Here is a 23,686-nt window from a genome sequence, read left to right as displayed (position 1 = left end):
TAGCCAATTGACAGAAAAAAACTGTACAGTTTTTGAACCAAAGATGTGGGCACTGACGAGCATCAGTTGAAAGAGTGATCACTGGTGTTTTGTTATCACCCTTGAGCCAGAAAGTGAGTCCCATTTGATGCACCTTCATCATATTTCAACTCTAGATTTTTATATTTTGTCACTGCTCATGTGGTAGTGGTTGGCTTTAGTTTTGGAAGGTATGTAATTGAAAGTTAGTATAAGGGCTGTAAAAGTGCCTCAACATCATTACATTTTTATTTGAGTAGTATTCCCCTCAACTATAACACTGTCAAATGCAGCACAAAAATCAGAATATTGCCGATAGATAATTGTCATAACACCTATGATGTTCTCCTTCTCTTTACAGCACATTCAGTGTCCACACACTGACCTGAATCTGTCAAATCAACAACTAAACTCAGTGTGACAGACTCAGCCGGACAGGAACAGAGACTTTAATTGGTCACCATTACAGGCTGTGAGGACCGAGTGACTTCCTGACCCCTCTAGTCTGTAGTGGTCACACCATGGGGAAGACTGGGCAGAGCACAGTGGACTTAAACTCCCCAACAGAAATCAAACAAGCAGTTCCCTTTGAGGAACTGGATCCTGTGTCGACCCCTGAAGATAAAAAGAAGAAAAATGAAGAGCCACCTGACAGGGGAAGCTGGAAGGGAAAATTTGATTTCCTGCTGTCATGTGTAGGATATGCCATTGGCCTTGGAAATGTCTGGAGGTTCCCTTATCTGTGTGGCAAGAATGGTGGAGGTACGTACCATCCCAAGACCTTCAGTCAGTTTAAAGATAATTCTGATAAAATAATCATCACTTTGGGGGCATAAACTAAAAAAACATTGTATCCACCATCATCAGAGGTTTACATGGTTCCACTAGTTTTACCAGTATTCAGTAAATAGCTAACTATCTACTATAAGAACGTCTTTTGAGTAATGTCCCTGATAATAATGACCAAATAATGATGATATCAAAATTAATTTGTGTATTAGGGTAAAAGTAGAGTCAACACATCATGTTAGGCTAATATTATGACAAGATAGCTAAAATGCAGGCCAACTAATGTGAAAATTGAGCCACCAGATGAACAAAACAAACTGTTTAACTTGTCTATTCAAATAACCAGCATGGTAATATCATGCCATGCCAAGTAGCATACTGCCGGAGCCACCACATAACCAAACAATCTTCTGCAGATAGCCCACCTTGGCAATCGACAGAACAGAACTTCTTTACTGCACTTTCCCAGCTCATCCACTGGTTCTGCTTTGCCTGAGAGACTGCTCTTGCATATCTAGCAGCCTTCTTGTGCCACTTTTCTCCCCACTGAATTATGCCTTGGCAAACATATATGGATGTTTATAAAAAACTGCCCTAGCTCGTTCCTTTTTGCATCTGTTTTTCCTAAGACTTTATGGTTTCCTTGAAGTTGCCAACCTAGTTTTGAGGTCATTCTGCAGCACATTAATGCTCAGACGAGGCTACCAATCTCCTGTTGCTGCCTTGATTTAATTACCTCTGAAGCTAACCTTTCCCACTCTCAAAACCCCAAACCCTTCGACACCGTATTCATTAATTAAATCTTTAGTCTTTGCAAACTTCTTCTCAACTGTCCCCTTCTGTCCCCTTCAGAGCACATATCAGAACTGAATTAAGAGTTGTCCTAAACTGATTGAGGAACGTGTTCCATAGGTTGTTTCACTGCTTTTAAGAATACATTTTATAGCAATAAGGTCCTCAACAGCACCTTAACACTTACAGAAACTTTTAATCAGTTGTAAAACTTCCAATTGTATATTCTGTGGAAGATGTGTGTCTCCTGCATGCAAATTTTACAATATCTTAAGCGAGACTGTCCTCTAGCATTTTTCATAAAATGCTCATAATAAGGAAAATCTTCTGGCAGAAGCCGTGGTTTAACAAATTGGAGAAAGGGATATGCCATCCTTACCATAATATTACAGCAATATTTAATTTCCTTTTCAGTCTAAAATGAACAAAAAGAAACTCAGTTTGTGCAAATGGAATTCACACAGTCACTAAATGATATTAAAACCTTGTACTTAGGCAATCATTGACTTTATCTAATTAGTTCTAAATATAGAGTCCTTCTAATTACTATCTACATTATCTGATTGAACATATTTTGTGTATCTGCTTTGTGGTGATCCATCAGGGGCCTTTCTGATTCCGTACTTTCTCACCCTGGTGTTTGCTGGGATGCCTCTCTTCCTCCTGGAGACATCTCTGGGACAGTTCACGTCAGTGGGAGGCTTGGGGGTGTGGAAGCTCATCCCTATGATGAAAGGTAAGATCTGGAGATAAATAGGAAGATTTACCTATAAATAGGCAGATATAGCGGGTTGTCCACCACACGAAAGATTGGTGGTTCAATCCCAGGCTCCTCCATGTTGAAGTATCCTTGTTCAGGATGCTAAACCCCACATTACTTCTGCAATGTTTGAGTGCCTGTACATGATTAGTTCCCTCCTGACAGTGAAATGACATGATCCTACTATGACAACATGAATATGCACTGAACAGTAAGATATGATAGTTTAGCTAAATTAACTTTATAAGATTTTCATAAACTTTTAGTGACTGTACATCTTATCAGCGTGGGACAGGCAATTCAAAATCTACATTAAATGATACTTTTGCCTTTTTCCAGGTTCCAGGGACAGTATTTTACTCCACTTGACTTTTTACTCAGCATTTCCACATTGTATCGGGTTCTTTCTCTTTGCCATCACACTTGCTGTTGACTAAGCTACCAAAAAGGTGCAGAAACACAAAACCAAAGTTTTATTTACAACTTTTTTCATTTAAGAATCATTAGCAGCTAGTGCTGGGTGGTAGCAATTATACTACTGCCTCTAAGCTCAAAGAACTCTAGTGAAGCACATTTTATCTGCTGCCAGCACAGACAGCAACAGTGATAGGGAGCATGCTGCTGTGCCAACTGATACTCAGAGCCAAGGGCAAGTAAACATTGGAAATAGCAAAATAACAATGATGGGGATAATGAAGATTGTAACTAACCATCTGCTCTGGTGTTCTGCCTGTCTGTGCCCCTTTCTTCTTCAGGTGTTGGTTTAGCTGCAGTGGTTCTGTCCTTCTGGCTCAACATCTACTATATTATCATCATTGCCTGGGCTCTCTACTACTTATTCAACTCCTTTGGTTCGGTATGTAACATAATCAGTCCATAGGAAACCTTCTGAAATGATAGGTCAATTAGTCAATAGTTTATTAATTGTTTCAATCAATTCAAAATGTCAGAAACTTGAGATTGTGGACTGTTAGTTGACTGTGTCACCCTAGGCTCTGGGGAATTATAATGGGATTTTTTTTTACCAGTTGCAGCCCTAATTGTCTTTATCTTTCCCATTTTTTATACTGCATCTGAAAGAGATTCAGGAGTTCACAAAAACACTTAAGCAGTAAGATTTAGGCTGCACTTAGCAGTACTGCTTTTATGTTTGCAATGAAGCAATTGAGTATATGTAATGTGAAAGCTGTGGTGTGTAGTGGCACGCTCATTTCTGCAGTTCAGAGTGTTTTGCATCTTTCAGCTCATTGCTTTGGTGTTCTCGCCTGCAGTTTTTTTGGTTCACTCTCAGTGCTCTCATCAATGTTGTTTCTAGCAGAAGCTTTCAGTGAAAAAGCAATGATAAACTCACTGTACACTGCAAGAATCAAAACAGCAGCCTGAATTCACAACTAGCAGCTAAAGAGCTAAATATTTCCTTTAGGAGATGGTGGAGACCAAAAACAAAGAGGAGTTATTATTATTACTGCATTGGGTGGGCAAAACTCCAAATAAATGCTAATGTCGCTCTGTATCTGCTGGATGTATATAAAGGCCTATATATGAAAATATACTAAATATAATATACTACTAAATCTGTTTATAAAAATAAGTACCAACAAGGTGATAATATGTCGCTAATCCCAGTGGCCAAACATTAGCTATTGGTGGTTCACAAAAATACTATAATGGTAAAGTAAAAATTCAAATTTAAATTCTATTTTATGCCTGATTACTGGCTTCATCACCTCATGTGCACCGAGAGAAGATACTTGGGTCTTGTTTACCACCTAATCAATGCTTTTGTATGTCTCTTCACTTTGTTGGCATTGTGCATGCAACTCTTGTTGTGGGAAATATTGAGAACTGAGAGACAGAGGGCACAAAAATATACTGTTCATTGTTAAATGTTTTTATCTGAAGGCTAAAAACATAGTTGGTTCAGTAAAACTGGACTGTGATGAATCCCAAAACATTGCCAAAATATGTTTCTGAACATATTTTTGAATGCAGGAGCTGCCTTGGCAAAGCTGTGACAACACCTGGAACACAGAGAATTGTTTTTCCAACTACAGTCTACCAGACACCACCAACCTGACCAGCGCTGTCACCGAGTTCTGGGAGTAAGTCAGAGAGATATGTTCCTGCAATCCAGTGTGTGTACAAGGTGCTCAGTACAAGAATGTGTACATCGGTGTTGAAGCTATTTCTGGAAGTTATTTGTGCTTATCTGTGTCTGAATTCTGTGTGTGTGTGTGTGTGTGTGTGTGTTCCTGTAGGCGTAACATGCACCAGTTGTCCAATGGTCTGGAGGAACCAGGAGAGCTTCGCTGGCCCTTAGTGGGCACTCTGGCCCTGTCATGGGTTCTTGTCTATTTCTCAATCTGGAAAGGAGTGGAGTGGACTGGAAAGGTCAGAATCTTTGCTTGAGTTTCTCTCTCTTCTTTCCCTTTCCCCGTCCTTCTTTTCTTTACTCTCACTGGCTGCAGACTGTCTCTGCTACTTCACAGTCTACTTTATCTGAGCCTCTTTCTCTCTCTTTTGCATATTTTAAGCTTTAATCGTGGAGGCATGGAATGACACAGAGCTGCTCGGGAGGCAGAACTGTTGTTGTTGCTGTCCATTTTTGATTAATGGGTCCATTTTTTGATTAATGGAGCCAATTGAAGAGGAAAAATGATTCAGAGAAAACATGAGCAGGAAGTATGATACAAAAGTTAAATACAGGTATATGTAAATGAATCCGTCCGTTGGTCAGACAACCATCATGGACCAGACTGAACTATCTCAACATCCATGATCCCCAGAGGATGAACCTAATGACACTGGTGATCCCCTGACTTTTCTTCTAGCACCACCAGTGTTTTGTTCAGGTCCCTTCGTGGGCCAAGAAAAGTAATCTCATGCTTCACTTTCCCTTATTCCATTTTTTGATTGAGTGTGTGTTTATTAATGACAAAGCACATTGGCATGAGTCTAAGCTCTTAGTTCACAGCTCAGTTGGATATTATTCATCATTGCTCAGGCTATTGATCTATCCCAGACTTTGCAAAAGGGGGATTTATCTATTGATCTCAAAATTCATACATACATAAATGATAGTATGAGAGTTTTAAATTAAGTGATGGTGACATTTAAGCTCATTACTCACTAAAATATTAAATATAAACATCCGTGATATCCTACTTTAATAGTTACTGATTGAAGCTTTGAGAGACATTAAATCATTTAGATGTACAAGGCTGCAATGGTGTGAGTGATAACACTCCATCTCTTTCTCAACATTTCACCCAGATGAATAGAATTAGAAACATTTTCAAAAGTTATTAGTTAATCTCAAACTGCTGGATGATTTAGCGGTGATTGGAAATGAGTTAGAAAAAGAAAAAAAAATCACTCTGACTAGAGCCTGGAAATTTTAAATTACAACAAGTCGAAGCAATGTATGTGAGGAAAGACACATTTACACATTCACTGCCAGGGATAATTGGATTTTAATGCGTGTGAGAAAAATGAATTCCCCCAAGGCCCTGGCCTTGACGGACATTATCAATTAAGCATGATCATTATGCTACAGAAGTGGCCACAACCTAAAGGCAAGTTTTTCTGGAAAAGAGAAGTCAAGGAAATATTCTAATAGCTGACAAATTTTCTCTGTGTGCTGAGGATTTTTACATCTCCTTTTCAAATGTAGTTATTTAGGAGAAATGACTTTGAGTAGTTTGCAATTGTATTTAACTTGAAAAACTCCCAACCCCATCTTAAAACAAGCTTTCTTTTTGTTATTTTTGAACACAATAACAACAGGATAGGAATCTGTGTTACTTTATGAACCTACAAAGAAGCTGTTCTCACCCTTTCTCTTAGGTTGTGTATTTCTCAGCCACCTATCCCTACTTCATGCTCTTCATCCTGTTCTTTCGTGGGATCACTCTGCCAGGAGCCATAGATGGGATCCTCTTCTACATTACTCCAGACTTCAATAAACTCATGCGGTCTGAGGTTGGCAGCTTGCAAACACACTTTCATCAACATTTTCGTAGTCAAATAGACAAGGCTAATGGCAATGTACATGTACTTGTTGTCCGACAGGTGTGGCTGGATGCTGCCACTCAAATCTTCTTTTCCTACGGACTGGGCCTGGGCTCGCTCATCGCACTGGGAAGCTATAACAATTACAACAACAATGTATACAAGTAGGAACATGCTGTCACAAGCTTTGTACATTTAAGTTCTTTTTCTTCTTCCATGCCAACTTTTCATTTTGTTCCTTTCTCTTCAGGGACTCCATTATAGTGTGCTGCATCAACTCCTTCACCAGCATGTTTGCTGGTTTTGTCATCTTCTCCATTGTGGGCTTCATGTCCTATATCACTAAGAAACCTGTCCAGGAATTAGCAGCCTCAGGTACAGAACTGTATTGACTTGTTTGGCAATGCAAAACAGCATGGGATGTGTTAAAATTGTTGCCTTGGTGCTGTGTCTATCTTCCAACTTGGCATGAGTCTGAAAATGTTATGGTATGATTATCTTCAAAATCCCAGATTGTTTTGGTATGTGATAAACCACACTAAAAACAATGCATTACAAGTACAATTTTATATATATTTTAGTTTCATTTCATTCTACTTTCATTTTATTGACTATAACATATAAATATATTGTTTCAGTCCTGATTGATTTGGTGACACCCATGGTTATTGGTGATAACAATGAGTGAGGTTTCATACTACCTTGATCAGATGTTTTATTTTAGAAGAAACATAGGAACAATAGGTGTGTCCTGTATCTGTTCACAGTGCAGCCAAACAAACCCACACTGTTTTAATGAAGAATTCAGTCACTAATTGGCCAAAGTAGTTTTCCACACAACAGCAGAGCAAAGTATTAGAGTTGATTACTATGCTGAGGAGTCAGAGATGTGCAAGTTATTGTCTACAGCTCTTCATCAACCAGCTCACAGTTTTATGTATTTTGTTTCCTGTGGCTGCTTCACATTAAAAGCTAAAAGATGTTTCACCAGTTGAGCTTTTATTTCTAACTTTTTTTTAACCATTGCTTGTATTCTGCTTTGTATCTATGTTTTAATGTGAAGAAAGCAACAGTAGTTTGTATGAGCAGCAACTTCATACAGCTCTGATACAGCTGGAGGGGAGTTAGTAGAAAATAGTGAGACTTAGATCAACAAGATGAAATTTTCATCCTTCATGTTTGTGAAGGCGGTTTGAATCCAGTGTGGTCATGGTGGACTCCACTAACAATGAATGATGTAAAAATGTAAAAATTGCTGAAAGAACATTAAATATTAATATACAGTATATTAAAAAAAAACAGGATGTTGGATTATAACAAATCCAAACATCCAAGTTTTTTTTTAAAGTTTTCCAAAATAAAAGTACTGACCTACTTTGAATTGCCATATTTGATAGTTGACAAGGTTTCTGTCTTTCCCTGTCATGGTGGTAATAGAAATAATGCTATAACCTTTTAAAAGGCATGCAGTTGTACTTATTATTTTCACATCCCTTCATAAATTCAGAGAAATAAAGCACACCAATATCCTTCTTCATGAACAGAAAAGTTCTTAAACTTGACAGGTTGTCCATTTGACCTTTACATGGAACAAGCCCCCTCAGACAAGTTGACCAAAATGTTTCCAAGGAGGCAGACTAACCCATTGCATCTCAAATTCAAAAAGAAAAACAAAGTAACTGAGTAAATAATATGGTGCTGTTTGTGTCTTGTTTCTTCTGTTTTGTAGATGTGCAAATATGTTCATGTGTATACATTTCAGTAGGGTGCAGTATAATGTCATAACATGAAATATGTGGGATTGGAACTGTGTGCCTTCTGTGTGATTATTAGGTCCGGGTCTGGCGTTTTTAGCTTATCCTCAAGCAGTCACCCAGCTGCCAATGTCCTCTCTGTGGGCTATCCTGTTCTTCTCCATGCTCATGATGCTGGGATTGGACAGTCAGGTACAAATAGCACACTCTTTAGCAGCTGCTGCACAGATGGTATTATTAATTAGATGTTGTTTGTTGTGACCATTGTTCTTAACTGACCATGAAGATGTTCGTCACTCCAAAACACTAACAAAAGCCACGAATAATAGTAAGTTATTCATTAAGTATTTAGAATCACAGTGTCCTGTTCAAGAAAATACTAAGACCTGAACACTGAAAAGTGTCTAATAATAATACTGTATAGTTCACAGTTGGTCTGAGTATGCCACGCTGTCATGACACTACCTGTATTGACAATGAGCTTAACAAGCAGCAAGTGCTGCCATAAATAATATGGAAAACGTTTTTTGCCCTGGGTTTCGTCTCTCAGGCTTTTGCAGTTCAGGCTACCTTATTGGTGAAGGTTGTAGGGCCTGGATTAAGCTTGAAATGAATACCTTTGGTAATCAAGACTTGAAAAGGTACCTTGTTTATTTTGGATTGAAAAATCATTCATTTTTATTTATAGATAATATTGTTCTAAAATGACAATCTTTTTTGTGTAACTTTGCTGCGAGTTGCATTGCACACCCAAATATGTTAGTGGCTACATTGCACTGTGGGTAATATAGGCACCAGGTTTTAACTAATGCATGAAATAAAAAAAAGACTTCATGGTTCTGTATTATGATATGGACTATATCTCCTGCACTGATTTGTGTCCATCCTGATATATAAGTGAAATTCTAAATCAGTAGAGTACTTTTGACATAAAACAAACCCATGTGTCTTAAAAATGCCATGTGTTTAGTTCTGCACAGTGGAAGGCTTCATCACAGCGCTGATGGATGAATATCCCTTGCTGCTGAGGAGGAGGAAGAAGGTCTTCATCCTCATTGTCTGCTTCATCTCCTTTGTCATCGGCTTTTCCAACATCACACAGGTATAGTTGTGTACATGTTTGTATAAATGCCCTTAGGCCGTTCTGATTTTCTAAATAAAAAAATTGTTTAGTTTACTGCAGTGAACTTGACCTGCAGGCTGTGTGGTTGTATGATTGATGTATTTTGTAAGAGGGTAGTTGTCTTAAAACCCAATGCACATGTGTGCATGTGAACATTTGCATGTTTTTCTGACACTGGGGGAAAAAAGCCCCCTCCTACATTATACAAAATGACAAAACGATCTCACAGCAACCTGCGATGCCTATTCATCATGCATATTTTATTAAATGATGAGAAGGATATTATTATTCAACTCTAAAGCAGATATGTGTGTGTTTGTGTGTGTGTGTTGAACTCTCAGGGTGGTCTGTACGTGTTCAAACTGTTTGATTACTACTCTGCCAGTGGGATGTGTCTTCTCTTCCTCGTCTTCTTTGAAACAATTTCCATATCCTGGTTTTACGGTAGGAAATCTATTTTTACTCTACACTAAAACCAAACACTGTAGTGTGAAATCAAATGGAATCACCCGCTGAAATAACTTAAGAACATGTGGATAAAAAGGACTTTTTTGTGCCAAGTTACCACAAGAATCAAGCTTGGAGATTTCCCATACACACAGTTGCCATCCAACAGGAAATTACATTTATCTGCTCCAAATTCTGTGATAAGACTCTCTTTCCAATCAGCTTTCCCTCGCTTTCTCTTTCATAAGGCTTTGTTCTTGTACTAATTATCTCCAGATTAGCACACACTTTTCTCCTTTGTCCTTCTCTCTTTATGCCACAGGAGCTGAAAGGTTTTATAAGAATATTGAGGACATGATCGGCTATAGGCCATGTGTCTGGTGGAAGCTCTGTTGGATGTTCTTCACTCCTCTGATCTGCCTGGTAGGTGGAGGATGAGTATTGGTTTAACCCTCATAACATGCGGCATGGAGATCTATGAACCAATCAGGCTACAGCAGTTGCCGATGGTTAGAGATCTGATGACTTTGCTGTGTTGGTTTTCTCTGCCAAATGGTGATTTGTACTTGTGGGCTGCCAGGCCCACAGAGAAATCACAGCTTTGTCTTTATCTTCACTACTGTAGTGATAAAGGAAATTCAATGTTATTTGAAGCTATATAAATGAAAAATAAAGTTTATTGTGCCAACATGAATAAGTAGAGCTTATGCCAAGTAAGCACTGATTCCATGTTTTACTGGCCATATGACATTTAGAAGAATAGATTAAAACTGGGCTAAATTTGGTCTGGACTGAAATATTGCAACATCTATTTGATGGGTTGCTTTTGATACACACATTCATATGGTTTAAGAGCAAAAACCTGAAAAACTAGCGTCATTCAGCCTCAGCTGTACTTTGTGTTTAATGCTAATTACACATCACATCAAACTAAATGGTGAACATGGTAAACTTTATACTTGCTAATCTAAATATCAGTATGTTAGCATGATGACATTTATCTCAAGGCGATACTGTGCACTACTCTCTCTCATTACTTTTACATGCCCAAAATACTTACAAAAAAAAAAAAAGTTTCTTTTAAGTTGTTTACATGACTAATCAAAATCAAAATATTCCACTAATATTCCCGTTAACATGCAGCAGTGCAAACTCTGATTGGAGCAGAGTGGAACGGCTGGGCTATTTTGCTTCTTCGCGTCAAAATGGGACTTTGATCAGCTGTGGAAACATAGCCGCCCTCTTTCATTTCTTGAAATCACCATGTTTACATCACAGAGCCAACTTCAAACCGGCAAGAGGCTGCTTGTCAAAAACTACTGTAAATATCCCAATTGAGGCGCTACATATTTATTGTTGAGCTTCTGTTTTGTACAGTCTCTGGTGTATCTCTTTATGTATTTTACAAGGCCTATCTAGGGACCGGCCTTGAAAACTAACTTTGGCTATGAATGCTGTGGTGTGAGGTATTGGTTTATGCTACTTGTCCCTCTTGTTTAGATATCAACGTTATGAGTAACTGCTGTATTTGAGCGTGATACAGGACCCGAAGAAATATCATAATCTATAAATTGTCTCAAAAACTGTGGTTATACTTTTCTGTGAAATTTATCAACCAGGATGTCCTTCAACATACAAATCCCAAATCAGTCCTTGCAATAATCTCATTCTGTAGCCTGGCTAGAGATAGTATGGACTAAATAACTAATAACTGTGTGTTGTAGGGGGTGTTTACCTTCAGCGCCATTGAGATGACCCCTCTGACCTTGGGGAAGTATATGTACCCACTGTGGGGCCAAGTGATCGGCTGGCTCATGGCTTTGTCTTCCATGATACTGATCCCGGGTTATGTCATCTACATGTTCTGCACCACAAAGGGAAGCATCAAACAGGTACGAAGCTTCCTTACATATCTCACTGTTTTTTAACATCTATTCCCCTCAGTTAAGTACCAAGGATACTGCTATGTGGAACTGGTGCAAAGAGGGAAAGTAAACAAAGTAAAACAGTATAGGTGATAGCTGAGAGACATGCTGCAGACTGAGATATTGTGCAGATATGGTTTAGACTTTAGTCAGTCAGGAGGGAACAGGAAAAATGGGTTTGGCATGAAGCCAATATCATCATCCTGGTTGTAGGTAGGAAGGTGAGCACACCTTGTGCCTGTCAATCTGTTGTTAGTGTTTGTGTTCAACAAAACACAACTGTACCATTTTTAAAATTTCACTGTCTCTGACAAATGAATGACAGTGATAAGCCTAGTTCGGACAGCTTGTTTTTCCTGCTTTTTATTTAATTCTGTGTTTCAGTCCATCTAATTCTACATGTCTGGGCTCACCTAGAATACCTGTTAAGCATTTAGTGCAAATCTGAGACTGATGTACCACTCTTTATTTGACTAGCGTTGGCGGAAAATGACAACTGCCCAGGAGGATGAAAAGCCATCGGGGCGTGAAGAATTTACACACACGGGGAGCGTGGGCGAAGCTCCTGTCTAGCCAGGATCGTTCAGGTCGAAGTAATCTGACTGCCATTTTCCCCTGTCTGCCAGGACTTAGTGTAGTCCACACTGGTATTTGACAATTGAAAAGATGAAATCTTGTACAGTATTTTACTATGACTTTTACTATCTCCTCCATCTTACACCGTGCTGAAAAATCAGACGAGTAAGAACAATCTAAATATAAAACAGCACTGAACCTGTGCACATAAACCACATATGTACCATTAATGTATGACTTCAACCAACATGTACATTTTCTTTACCACTCAGCAAATCGCAATGATTTGTCTGTGTTCATAAGCCACAAACATCATGAATGTGGTTGTACAGGCATTAAAAATCTGGTAAAACTTGATTCTGAGTGTAAAAGTAAAATGCGTCAAAGATTATTTGCTTGATAGCTTAAAAGGACCAACCAGTACATGAAATATTACTTTTCCAATTAAATGTCTGTATATGTAAATATGTGGGCCCTATAGTTTTATTTGTTGTCTCTGCTGATCCAGGCCTACAAAAAAAGAAAACATTTGTAACTATGATATGAATATGATGAAGGTTGTACAGACTATTCACCATAAACGGTTTCTCAACTAACACAGCTCTGAGGTAAGTTTTAAATGACAGTGTGTAATCTCAAGCTTTGGCCTCCATGACAGCTTGTTTGATTATAATATTAGAAAACTGTAAATATAATTTTGTCAGTATATTAAGTTTGTTGCATGTTTTGTTTTTTGTAAGAGTTGGATGATGATAAAACAATCTGTTTTATCAGTTTGGGAAATATGTTCAATTAGATGTATGAAGGAATTTCTTCACTCCAGTTTATTCATGTCAGTAAAAACAAAATAAACTGCACCTGGTAACAGCATCTAGTCGTGTGGTGTTTGGTAAGTTATGCAGACAGTTTTTCATTGCTACTCTCCTAAAGTTGAAATAGAGAGTACTTCCTAAACGTTTGTGTTATTTTTCATGTGGTGTATATTGAAGCATCTGTGTTTATATGCCTCCTTGGTCACTTTGCATTTGATGTATGTGACACAGGCCAGAAAATGTATTATAAAAGTGATCCATTACACATCTGAGGCAGTAGGAAAGGTGATGTGATGTAATACATTCCCCGCAGCACTCGTAAAAGGTTGGGGTTAGCAGTAACAAGCTGTAAACAAAACACTCACTTATTATGTCCTTTTTAAAGTTTCCAGCAAACGCAGAGCAACATCAGCATTAATTTGAGTTGCGTCTGGAATGACCTGATAAGCAGAAGTCCAGTACTTGCTTTCCTTTTACCTCTGGTTTGTTCTCCACCAGCTGCTGAAGGAAATATCTGCCTCTCCAGACACTAATTGTCCCTCCTGTGTCGCCAGTGACTCACTAACTCTGTCTGTTTACTGTTTGGTGCTGGCCAGGTGGTGTATAGCGGGTTTGAAGGGTCTGAAAGCAGCTGCCTGCTGCTGTTGGAAACAACACTGATGAGAGCAGAGATTTACCAAGAAAATAAAGCTGAGGGGCTGGAAAACCAAAAGAATGAGCTGATACAATAATTATAACAATTGTCTGTGGGTTTGCATTGCAGGTAACCCCTTTCACATAAAAGTAGTAATGTGATCCTTTGTTATTACAAAAGATATTGATTGACTGCGTGAAAGAGGTGAATGTAGCCACATTAACATAAGCCATTGGTTTGTAGACTGCGGTTTTGACACTTGGACTTTGACTTTTTGGTCATAACCATCTTGGTTTTGAATCCAGAAGTGATGTTAATTCTGCGAAGACCCCACCACTGATTTATTAGGGTTAGGCATGATCCATCTGTCATTGGTTAGTCACAAGATAGTCCCACCCTACAGCATACCCTACTTTATGGTCTATTTTACTCTGAATGGGACCATAATTCACTAAACGAACCTCATGCTGTATCGAAGAGGACTCGAAACTAGTGATTGAGACCATAAATTCATTAGGAAAATGTTTACTGAGGTAATAAATCACGTGAGACGTAGGGTCATTTTCCCATAGACTTCCATACAGTCTGACTTCATTTCGCAACCAGTGTAGTCGCCCCCTGCTGGCCACTTGAAACAATACAGGTCTGCACTTTTTTAGCACAGCATACCTTATTTGGATTAAACTTGTTATATATATATAATACATTTTGTTTCAACTTTCTGGGGTACAATTAAAATGTTGCATGGTGGAATGCATGGTAATATGCATCGAACAATTGTTTTGCAATAGCAAGTCAAACACTGATGGTGGCTTTAAAATGTTTGAAGAATCAAGCTATTAAATCCAAGAACCAGAGCAAACCATTGTGGTGAATAGACTTAAATCATCTTTAATAGCATGTTGATATACTGCAAAGACAGGTAGAGGGGGGTTCAAAGCCAACTGAGGGAGGTGATGTTTCATAGCAGTTACACTCAGTTTCCACCTGTCTTACCCTAAATATGTCAATTTTTTATCTACTATGAGCAAACACAGTGTTGAAGAGCCAGACAAGATCCACATGTCATTCATGAAGCAGTGCACTGGTATGGCAGAGCCCTTTTTTCAGTTTCTTTAAGAAAGTTAGCCGCTACTGGACTTCCATATCAAATGCTGCACTCCCTAAATGCTACATTGGTTTCCTTTCAAACATACACTCGTGATTTTCAGTGTGCCTCATTTATTCTCATTTATTGCACACACAGTATGTCTCTTTCCCAAACCGCTTAAATACATTGTCAAGTAGGAAAAAACTGTGCAACCATAAACAAAGGGTAGTGAAAGACAGCGAAACACACATGGCCACAGTTTGGCAAAGTAGAGGCCTCAAATCTGCTATTCTCAATCCATTTTCATTTTTTAGGGCTGCTTGCAATCACAAATTACTTTTTTTCAGTTTCACCACTAGCTTTTTTTTCATAGCATAACAAGAAAACCTGTCATCTTCTTCTCCCACTAGTGTTCTCACAGCGAATTCGCCCATGCACAAAAAAATTTCAAGACTTGTAGGGATCAGAGTTCAATAGGCCTCCAAACTGATGTCATGCATGAGAAAAGAATCATAATATATCTGAAAGTTGATTTGAACAAATAAATGAGCAAGCGTACAATCATCATCCATCCAATGTAAAATAATCCATAATAGCAGAACTCTTGATGTTCTATGGGAAAGAACATCTGTTGACTTCCAACGTTTGTTTACAGCCAGCGAAAATATTGAACATTTCATAACAGCTCTTCATTTTGAAATTCTTCTCATTGTGTTACAAAATAATAACAAAAGCAACTGCCAGGACGAACAGGACTCAGGTCGCATTTTGTTTGACGTTGTTGGCAGGTCACGCGGACGCACACACACACACACAGGCAGGCACACACACAAACACACACTAATCATCTCTGCCAGCCAGAACAACCTGCTGTTTTTTTCTGCAACCTCTGTCTTTCCACTGGGGTAAAATCGTGAGTGGAAAAGGACAGAAAGATGAGATAGAGACCTCCCTGCAGTGGCTCTGTGATTATAAATCAACAAATCAGACAGATGGAGGTCAGATGGGAGCAGAGTTAACCGAACGTCCATTTCACAGTACCTGGTGGGGCTTATGTTTAAAAGATGGACGCATTCATGCTGGGGCAGTCGCTGACCTATTTCAAAATGAAGGACGCGTGACAGGGCAATAGCATTTTGAAGAGACTAAAGGTAGCTTGCTTGTCCTTTCTGACACTGCTTGAATGTGGTATTTACAATCTAGGCTGGGGTGAAAGAGAAAGAGATCAGATAACGCATTCTTTTTGTCCCATTCTTGTTTAAAGCAGGCTAGCCGACAGCACAAACAATACCATTAATGCCAGCATTTGCAATATAAGCTGTGTGTGCGCCTCTGTAGTTTTTGCCTTTTTGAAAATGTCAGACTGAAAGGTTAGGAGGGAAGAGAAAACAGTCACAAGGAGCTGAAACAAAACCTGGGAGTTGTACAGACATAAAGAGACAGTGTCTGGATGTCTTGTGGCTGGACTCGGTCCTGCATTTATGCGCCGACGGAAAACACACAGGGGTGGAATATGCTTCACACAAATTAAAATAAACACAGATCTTGACATTTAACAGTTGTAGCAGAAGCATCTTCATGGAAATTCATGGCGATTTCCTGAAAAAGCGAAGAAGCATCTCATAAACGACAGATGACAGCACAGTGTGTTGTACACATATGTTACATGTGAAAGCTGAATCGTCGTTTTAGAAAAGTCCGAGAGCAGTTTCAGCAGCTCAAACAATTTCAAGATATGAAAAACTTTCCCTCCATCAGCAGATAAATGTGGCAAGAACTCCTGGGAAGAATTAACGATATTAAATATGAGGAGTAAAAGACAAATGACAATCAAGAGGACCGTCCTGGGCTGACTTTTTGGTTTGGCAGCAATCCATGTGATTGGCTGCCTTTGTTTCCTGTCACCTCGCCGTAGAATGATCTATGGAGAGTGACAATGGTGTGAGAGTGTTTTCTGATAATAGAGAGCCACAACACAACAGAGGAGCAGATGAAAAACACAGCTTATCGGAGGATGTTTTTTTTATCCAGGGGAGCAGAGAAGAAGAAAGAAGGCCCTTTATCACATAAATAAATCAGCAACAGCGCAAATGGGGAGACAGTTTTTTTTTTTTTATGAAATATCAGTTTTGTTATTCATTTTTTTGTGCTCCTTGAGGGAGAAGCGTGAACTGACTATTTTCTCAAAGCAAAAGGATAAAGTACTTTTTTTTTTCTTTTCTTCTAGCCCTAGCGTTTAGTCAAGTGCAAAGAAGTCAGTGTTTAGTGGAGGCGTATGTATTTTGGCACACGTTTTTCAGTAAGTGTCAACTATGCACGCAGGCGCACATACAGCACAGTAGGCATGAGGTTTGGGATGATAAAAGCAAACAGAAGCGGAAGGTCCTTGGAGGGTGTCCACCCATCACAATCCGAAAAAAAGTCTGAGGGATTCGCGTATTTCTGTTGTTGTTGGCGTTGGTGGTGAATACTGGAGCTACAAGGAATCCATCCGGAAACTGAATATGTGTTTTCTCTAGCAAGAATTAAAACTGACAAAAAGTTATAGAAATTTGTTAAAACTACATAATATTTCAAAATACATGTGGAATCAAGTAAAACTTTAAATATGCACTTAATTTCTCCATATCTCTTTTAAAACCTTGATTTTTTGTTTTAGTTCATTTTTTCCTTAAATATATGCATATAAGTGAGATTTCATTTTTTATTATAGCTCTTTCATCTGTATGTATATATGTACATTATGTACTTTTAAATAGGTAGAGAAGGGGCGGGGTTTGTGAGGAAGTGTGTGCGTGTGTGTTTGAGGGAGAGAATACTGATTCATTTATTTACACCATGCTCCGAGAGCCACTTGGGGTCCGGTGTAGACTGAGGCGGGGGTCAGGTGGTATATACTGGTGCGGGTGGTTGTAAGGCGGAGGTGGAGGAGGCAGCGGGGGCTGGTGGCCGTCATTGCCATGGGTGCAGTCCGGCGAGCGGACCGGGGTGGACATGGCCGACTGGCTGAGCTGGTGGTGGCTGTGGTGATGATGCTGGTAGTGGTGGTGTGTGGGCGTTTGGCTGAGGAAGGCCTCCATGCGTCCATGGCCGCTGTTATCAAGCATGATGACCTTGACGATCTGCTGACACTGGATGAGTGTCTCGGGCCGCAGATCAGCCATGCTGACAGCCGGCTGGTGGTGCTGCTGGAGGTGGAGGTGGTGGGCAGGGGTGCTTGCCGCTGACTGCAGCTGCGGGTGCTGAGGTGGAGGTGCCGGCCCCTGGGTTAGCCCCTGGGTTAGACCCTGGGGCCCCTGCTGGAAAAGCAGCTCCCCCCGGTGGTTAAGAAGGGCCACGCTCTCGGGACTCCGAGCCGTGCTGCTGCTGAGCTGGTACGTCTGAAGCCTGTTGTGAATTGACACCTAGTTTAGAAAACAGCCAAGAGAACAGCATCAAATGTTATAAAACTGGTTCCTCCTCTACAATCCGTCAAGCCCTCTTTTTGTTTTTTTTGGGGGGGTGGTGAATGCACAGCACACACACACACAGGGCATGCGTGGGGGCTCAGGTGTTGGGGGTCGGTGGAGGTGTAAAATTATTGTGACTACTGCACACTCCCCTCCCTCCACCTCTACAGGTACTGGGAACAGTGTAGACTGGAAGCTGGGAACACCAGTGTGTGACTGGGGTCAGGGGGAGGACAGTGGTGGGGAATTTGGTGCAACGCTACAGAGAGGGGTTCCCGGTGGTTCCAAAGGGGACACTGAGGGCCCCTGTGTCTCCCTTCCAAACCACTGTGTGGCGCTCTGGGGACGGTGGACACGAGGAGGCTTGGGGGTTAGGGGTAACCAGAACATAGACGGAGGTCATACGAAGAAGAGGGAGAGGTGGAAGAAGAGGAGGAGAGGAGGTGAGCAGACTGACAACCACAGACGTCCACAGGCAACACTCATCAGAAAGCAAACCTCCATATGTCACATTTATTTCAACTCTTTCTGTAAACAGTTTCCTTAAAGTTACTGCTGTCCACGTTCCTTTACTGTATCTTTCCTCGCAGTCTTTTAATGTATTTTAGGAAGCATATCACATTCTCAAAGTGACCTTACACTGACTTCTCAGAAACTTCTCAGAAAGCATGTATCAAAAAAGGGAGCATCAAAATTTATGGACTGAGCACAATCTGAAATGCATATGATGTGTAGTGGACCAAAGTCGGGCAGGCTACTTTTAGGCTAGGGTTAGGGTTTGTCAGATGAAGTTTAGTTTGAATTATTGGTAAATATAACTTAAAGGAAACTATTTTGACCACAACACCCAATTTCTATTTTCATGCCAAACCCTGCCTGGATTGTTACGACCAAAAATGTTGTTTCGTATTAGAGGGCACATTTCTCGCACTTTTCATGGAGTTCATATGTAGCTTTTAATGCTAATATCTCAGAGTTTTGTAAGATCAGATCACTTCCAATTAAATTTACACATCACCCTTTTTTAACCTTTGAATTGTCAAGCCTACTAGAGCAATTAAAATAAATGAACCCTATGAATAGTATAGTACACAGTTAGTTTTCTTTCTAATCTTCTGTGAGTGTGCAAATCAGAATACAGTCCTGACTGTGACTCTGTGAACAAGGTCAACCTTAATTCACCTGCAATATAACAGACTTTTAATGTGAAGTATCTGAGGTAAGAAAGGGTTTGCTGCAGCCCCCCCCACCACCACCACAATTCTCTTACAGGGACCGATGTAACTCTTGTGCAAAAGACCTCCATTAACATTTACTTCTATTCATTTTGTCAACCACTTTTTCTCCTCGATGACTTAGCACATATACTTATAGTATCAATGAGCTCTGAGGCACTTAAAGGTAAAGTATGAGTTTCTTTGACTTTCTGGGGCCTTCAAAAGTTTGATTTCTAAGTAGAAAAGAATCACTTTGTTTCTTTACTGATTATAAAATGTCCTTCACTGCAAAATGTTCAATGTTACATTAGGTTGACAGATTTGGTTGGCTTCTAAAAAACTATCTTTTCTCTCTGAATGAGGACATTATCCAGCTGCCATCACTTTGCTCTGACGAGGCCACTGGCTTTGATTAGGAGTCTGGCCTTGAGAAGGTGGTGGACAGAGTGGGTGGATCATTAGCTGGATTGGCTGCACCTGAGGAGAAGCTGGCAGCGCTTAAAAGGGCACCAGTCTCTGCTAGCCTTTTCTCTCTATGATGATGACTTTCTTTGTGCTTGGTGGTTGGTTTTCATGAAAAAAAAAAAACTTGAAAACTTAAAACAACCCACACTGTTCAAACATGTCCTCCACCATGTCACTGGTTTTCCTGACAGTCCACTGCCACGACTGTCTTCAAAAAAAGAAAAAGCAGGACTTTGAAAATGCAAGGGGAACATTTAAATGACACCATTGACTGTCTTTAGCCACTTTGAAGCCTAAGCACAGACCAGCATATTGTCACTGCTGAAATCTCACCTTCTATAACAAATTCTGATTAAAAGCTTGTCGTGGGATCTGGTCATCCCTCCTGTCATGCCTCTAGTATAAGCAGGATTTTCTGCTTGCCCCTCCTGTTTTTTCCAAGATAAATGTGTTTTGACAGTTAACTGCTCGCCACGAGCCTTTAGCCATATTTGTATCAGCATATTTTGAAGCATTTCCATTAGAAAAGGTTTATGGGCAAAATTATTCACTTTTGCCAATGTTTTTTAGGCTTGTTTTGCCTTTTTTCAAAAAAATAGTTCTGATGTAGCGAACATTACCTCACATGACTGATCGGCTGTGCATCAAAATCATTACAATCCTTTTTTTCCGTCTGTGGAGAACATGAAACAGTGGTGTACTGCAAGGACAAAGTTTTAACGTCTGCCTCTTTAATGGCCCTCTTTGTGTGTCTGTTAATTGGTCCAAACCAGTTGATGGAATCACGCCTAATTTGCAATTTCTTTTTCTTCTTTGGCGGCATTTCAAAAACTCCCTTTTAAAATTTGCTTGACATTAGATGGAAACATCTACTGACATTTACTGTAGGCTGTGTGCCAGAGGGCAAGATGGCTGAAGGTAGATCAGACAACCATGAAGAGTGACCTGATCATAGCTCTAAATTATCAGGACCCAAAGGTTGATGAGCGAGAGAGATCTGGTATTTATAAAGATATTCCATTGCGCAATAAAAAAAAAAAAAAAAAAAAAAATCTTTTTATGTCTTTAAATGGCTCTTGTGCAGCAATGAATGCATGTTTGCCCGGCTGTAATTATTGTCATTCCATGGGCATTTATGGCTTTGAAATGTAATTGCTCTGAGGCCTTTCAGTGTGATGTATATGTAATTATTTCTGCTCTAACCAGCACCTGAGTTGAGATTTAAAGCCTAACATGGTGTACCAGTGAGCTGTGCGGAATTAAACAGCCACTGAATGTCAGATTGACCCTGAGTATACGGCTTCTCACAACAGCCCTCGACTCCACAGCCACCGAAAGGAGTAGGAAAGGTCATCTGATGCCTCCAGGATGGTAATTGCAGAGCCCCATGGGTACTGTACTTCAGCTAGCTTGCTCTCTTGCTTGCACGAAATGTTCGCAAGAGAAGCTCCCCCTGGAGGTCTTGGAAGAGGTGAGGAGGTGCCGACTCCGGGTCAAATGAGCGTTAAATTCACCCGCCTGCATGTTACTGTGTTAATTAAGGTCTCAGTGCTCACACACAAGATATGCATTCCACACATGTCCTCAGCTACTTTTAGCAATGGTTGCTTCCTCTTTTCATTTCTTTTTTATTTTTTTAAAAGGCCCTAAAGGAGTCACATTCACTCTGTGAGCTTGTGAAACTAATTACAAACTATTCCTTTTTAGGCTTACAGATAATATTTAAGCCTCTGAGTCTGATGTGTTTTCTGTGGGTTGAACATGTTCTGACTGCTATGATTTTAATTTCCCCACATCACCATCTTTAATTTTTTTATTTTTTTTTGAACGGAAAAAGAGTCCTTTTTTTAATCTAACATTTAGTTTTGTTGGATTACCTCACATGCCCGCAGCACTCATTCTCTCATCCACTTCTCACCTACTCCTGCTTGACGCCTCTAGCCCTAAAGGTATCACTAGTCCTGGGCTTTTATCCTATCTCGTCCTACAATACCCTAATAATGACGCACTGCACTGAACTGCTGCACTGACTTACCTGTTGTTTGGGACATGGCCCTAACACTAAGCACTTACCTCTACTGCATTGTGTCCACTTCTGTCATCCATCTCCTGGTTTCCTGGACAGAGGGGAAAAAAATAGGAAAGAAAAGGGGACAAAAGTGGCAGCAAAATGCTTGAGTTAAACAGTTATTTTATCTTTTAGCTACATCTTAACATGTTTTTAGGAGCAAGAAATGCACTTTAAAAAAAAGAAAAGCTTCTTTTTTATCTTCATGTATTCAATGTGGATCATCAACTCGTGAGGCTGTTTTTTTTTTATCACCTTGCTGAGCATTAAAAATGTTGCCATTACATTACGGTTTAAGAAACGATGAAATGTTTACTGATCCAATATTCGCTCCATGTTAAAATGCCAGAAGTATTACCTCCTTCGTTTTTTTTTTTTTTTATATATAATTGATCAATTCGGGAAACAGCAGTGGCTCAACTTTCTTTCAACAGCAGATAAATTACTGCAATTCAGGGACAAGGCCTCTGCAGTGAGTTTTAAAATTAAAAGGCGACGATGCTCACGCACTCACACACCTGATGGGGAGCCCTGTTTGCCACGCAGCTCTAGCTGTGTGCCGTTGTTTTTTACTGAGTGAGTCTTGGCTCCCTGCTGCTTCTCCAGCTCCCCTGCAGAGAACACAACACAAATGATCATCCTCATAATCACAGCGACAGAGAGCAAAATAGGTGGAGAGACAGACAAGTAAAGGGTGATGGGGAGTAGTGATAAAATTAAAGGCATATTATATATACACTCATATGCTGCTGTGGTTGCCTTCCCCTCCCACGCTCTTCTAAGCTCAAAACACGGCTCCATCTCTGTAATTAAACTTCACATTTGATGGTAATTGCATGTCATTTCCAATCATGATGACTAAATGTTGTTTTTGTCTCCAAAACTGAACTGTACTCTAATTCTGATGCTGAACCACAAAAACAGACAGGTGAGACTTAAAGGGTGCAGAGCACAATGTCCTCCACTTCATTTTGGTGCATGTGTGACACAAACCTGGCAAATCTAACAGATAATGCCATGTTTTGTAGCTTATCGCTGAGAATACTTTATTCTACAGGTCGATATTTCCCTAGAATTTATTTGTGAAGTTCCTGTAAATAACTGTTTATTTTGGTACTCATTATATGGCACCAGTACCAGTGTTACTGGTACAACTGTTTACAGTACAAACGTCCAATTATGTGCTAAAGTAACCAACAGCAGAGACTTTTAGTTAGTGCACAGCAAGTCAGCTAAACATGACAAATGTGTAACATCTCAAAGGCCAAGCGTACATTTCAATATATGACAAGAACAAAGTTTCAAACAATAAATGGATAATTAATTCATATTTGCTATTTGGGCAATTAGTTTTTCTACTTTTATATATACTGTTACCAAAGTAACAGTTAATATGTTTTTAGAGTGAGTGTAGGGTTGACTTAAAATGATCAATTCCTTTATGAAGTTCCCTCATTATAAACTTCCAGATGCAGAGAAAAATGCACCTTCACTTAAGCAGAAATTTCTCAGAGGAAAAACCCAAACATAAGTGAGCCAGCTGCAGGCATGTTTACTAATGTGCCAACAATATAAAGCACTTAGAGAAGAAAAGAAGTCGTGGTGTTTTTGTCTGTGCAAGTGACAGCAATAAGTTTTGCTCCTGCAGTATATTATGTCTTGAGAAAAAAATGTATGTGTGCCATTTATGTGTTTGAATGTCTTTAACAAACATGCATTTTTAATAAGCGTGCAATGCCTTATGCATGTTTTTGTG

At 39.7% G+C, this 23,686-nt stretch overlaps 2 protein-coding genes across 2 annotated transcripts in view; one reads left to right on the top strand and one right to left on the bottom strand.

Annotated features, from left to right (window-relative positions):
* The first annotated feature begins 539 nt into the window (after positions 1-539).
* Positions 540-12,192, top strand: slc6a1l (solute carrier family 6 member 1, like). The gene is made up of 14 exons (XM_070853508.1): positions 540-780; positions 2,204-2,335; positions 3,115-3,215; positions 4,352-4,461; positions 4,618-4,750; positions 6,206-6,340; positions 6,431-6,534; positions 6,621-6,745; positions 8,204-8,316; positions 9,095-9,226; positions 9,589-9,691; positions 10,017-10,117; positions 11,419-11,586; positions 12,097-12,192. The coding sequence occupies exons 1-14, from the start codon at positions 540-542 to the stop codon at positions 12,190-12,192; spliced, it is 1,794 nt and encodes a 597-aa protein (XP_070709609.1).
* A 5,370-nt stretch (positions 12,193-17,562) lies between these two features.
* Positions 17,563-23,686, bottom strand: part of iqsec3a (IQ motif and Sec7 domain ArfGEF 3a) — a 91,187-nt gene continuing 85,063 nt past the window's right edge. The window contains exons 12-14 of the mRNA XM_070853506.1: positions 22,449-22,541; positions 21,936-21,979; positions 17,563-18,135 (exon numbers count right to left, since the gene is read on the bottom strand). Of these exons, the coding sequence (XP_070709607.1) occupies positions 17,563-18,135; positions 21,936-21,979; positions 22,449-22,541 (710 nt within the window). The remainder of the gene's footprint in view (positions 18,136-21,935; positions 21,980-22,448; positions 22,542-23,686) is intronic.

The sequence above is a fragment of the Pempheris klunzingeri genome, chromosome 22 (assembly GCF_042242105.1).
Source record: "Pempheris klunzingeri isolate RE-2024b chromosome 22, fPemKlu1.hap1, whole genome shotgun sequence".
Lineage (NCBI taxonomy): Eukaryota > Metazoa > Chordata > Actinopteri > Acropomatiformes > Pempheridae > Pempheris > Pempheris klunzingeri.
This window is presented reverse-complemented; position numbering and strand designations above follow the sequence as displayed.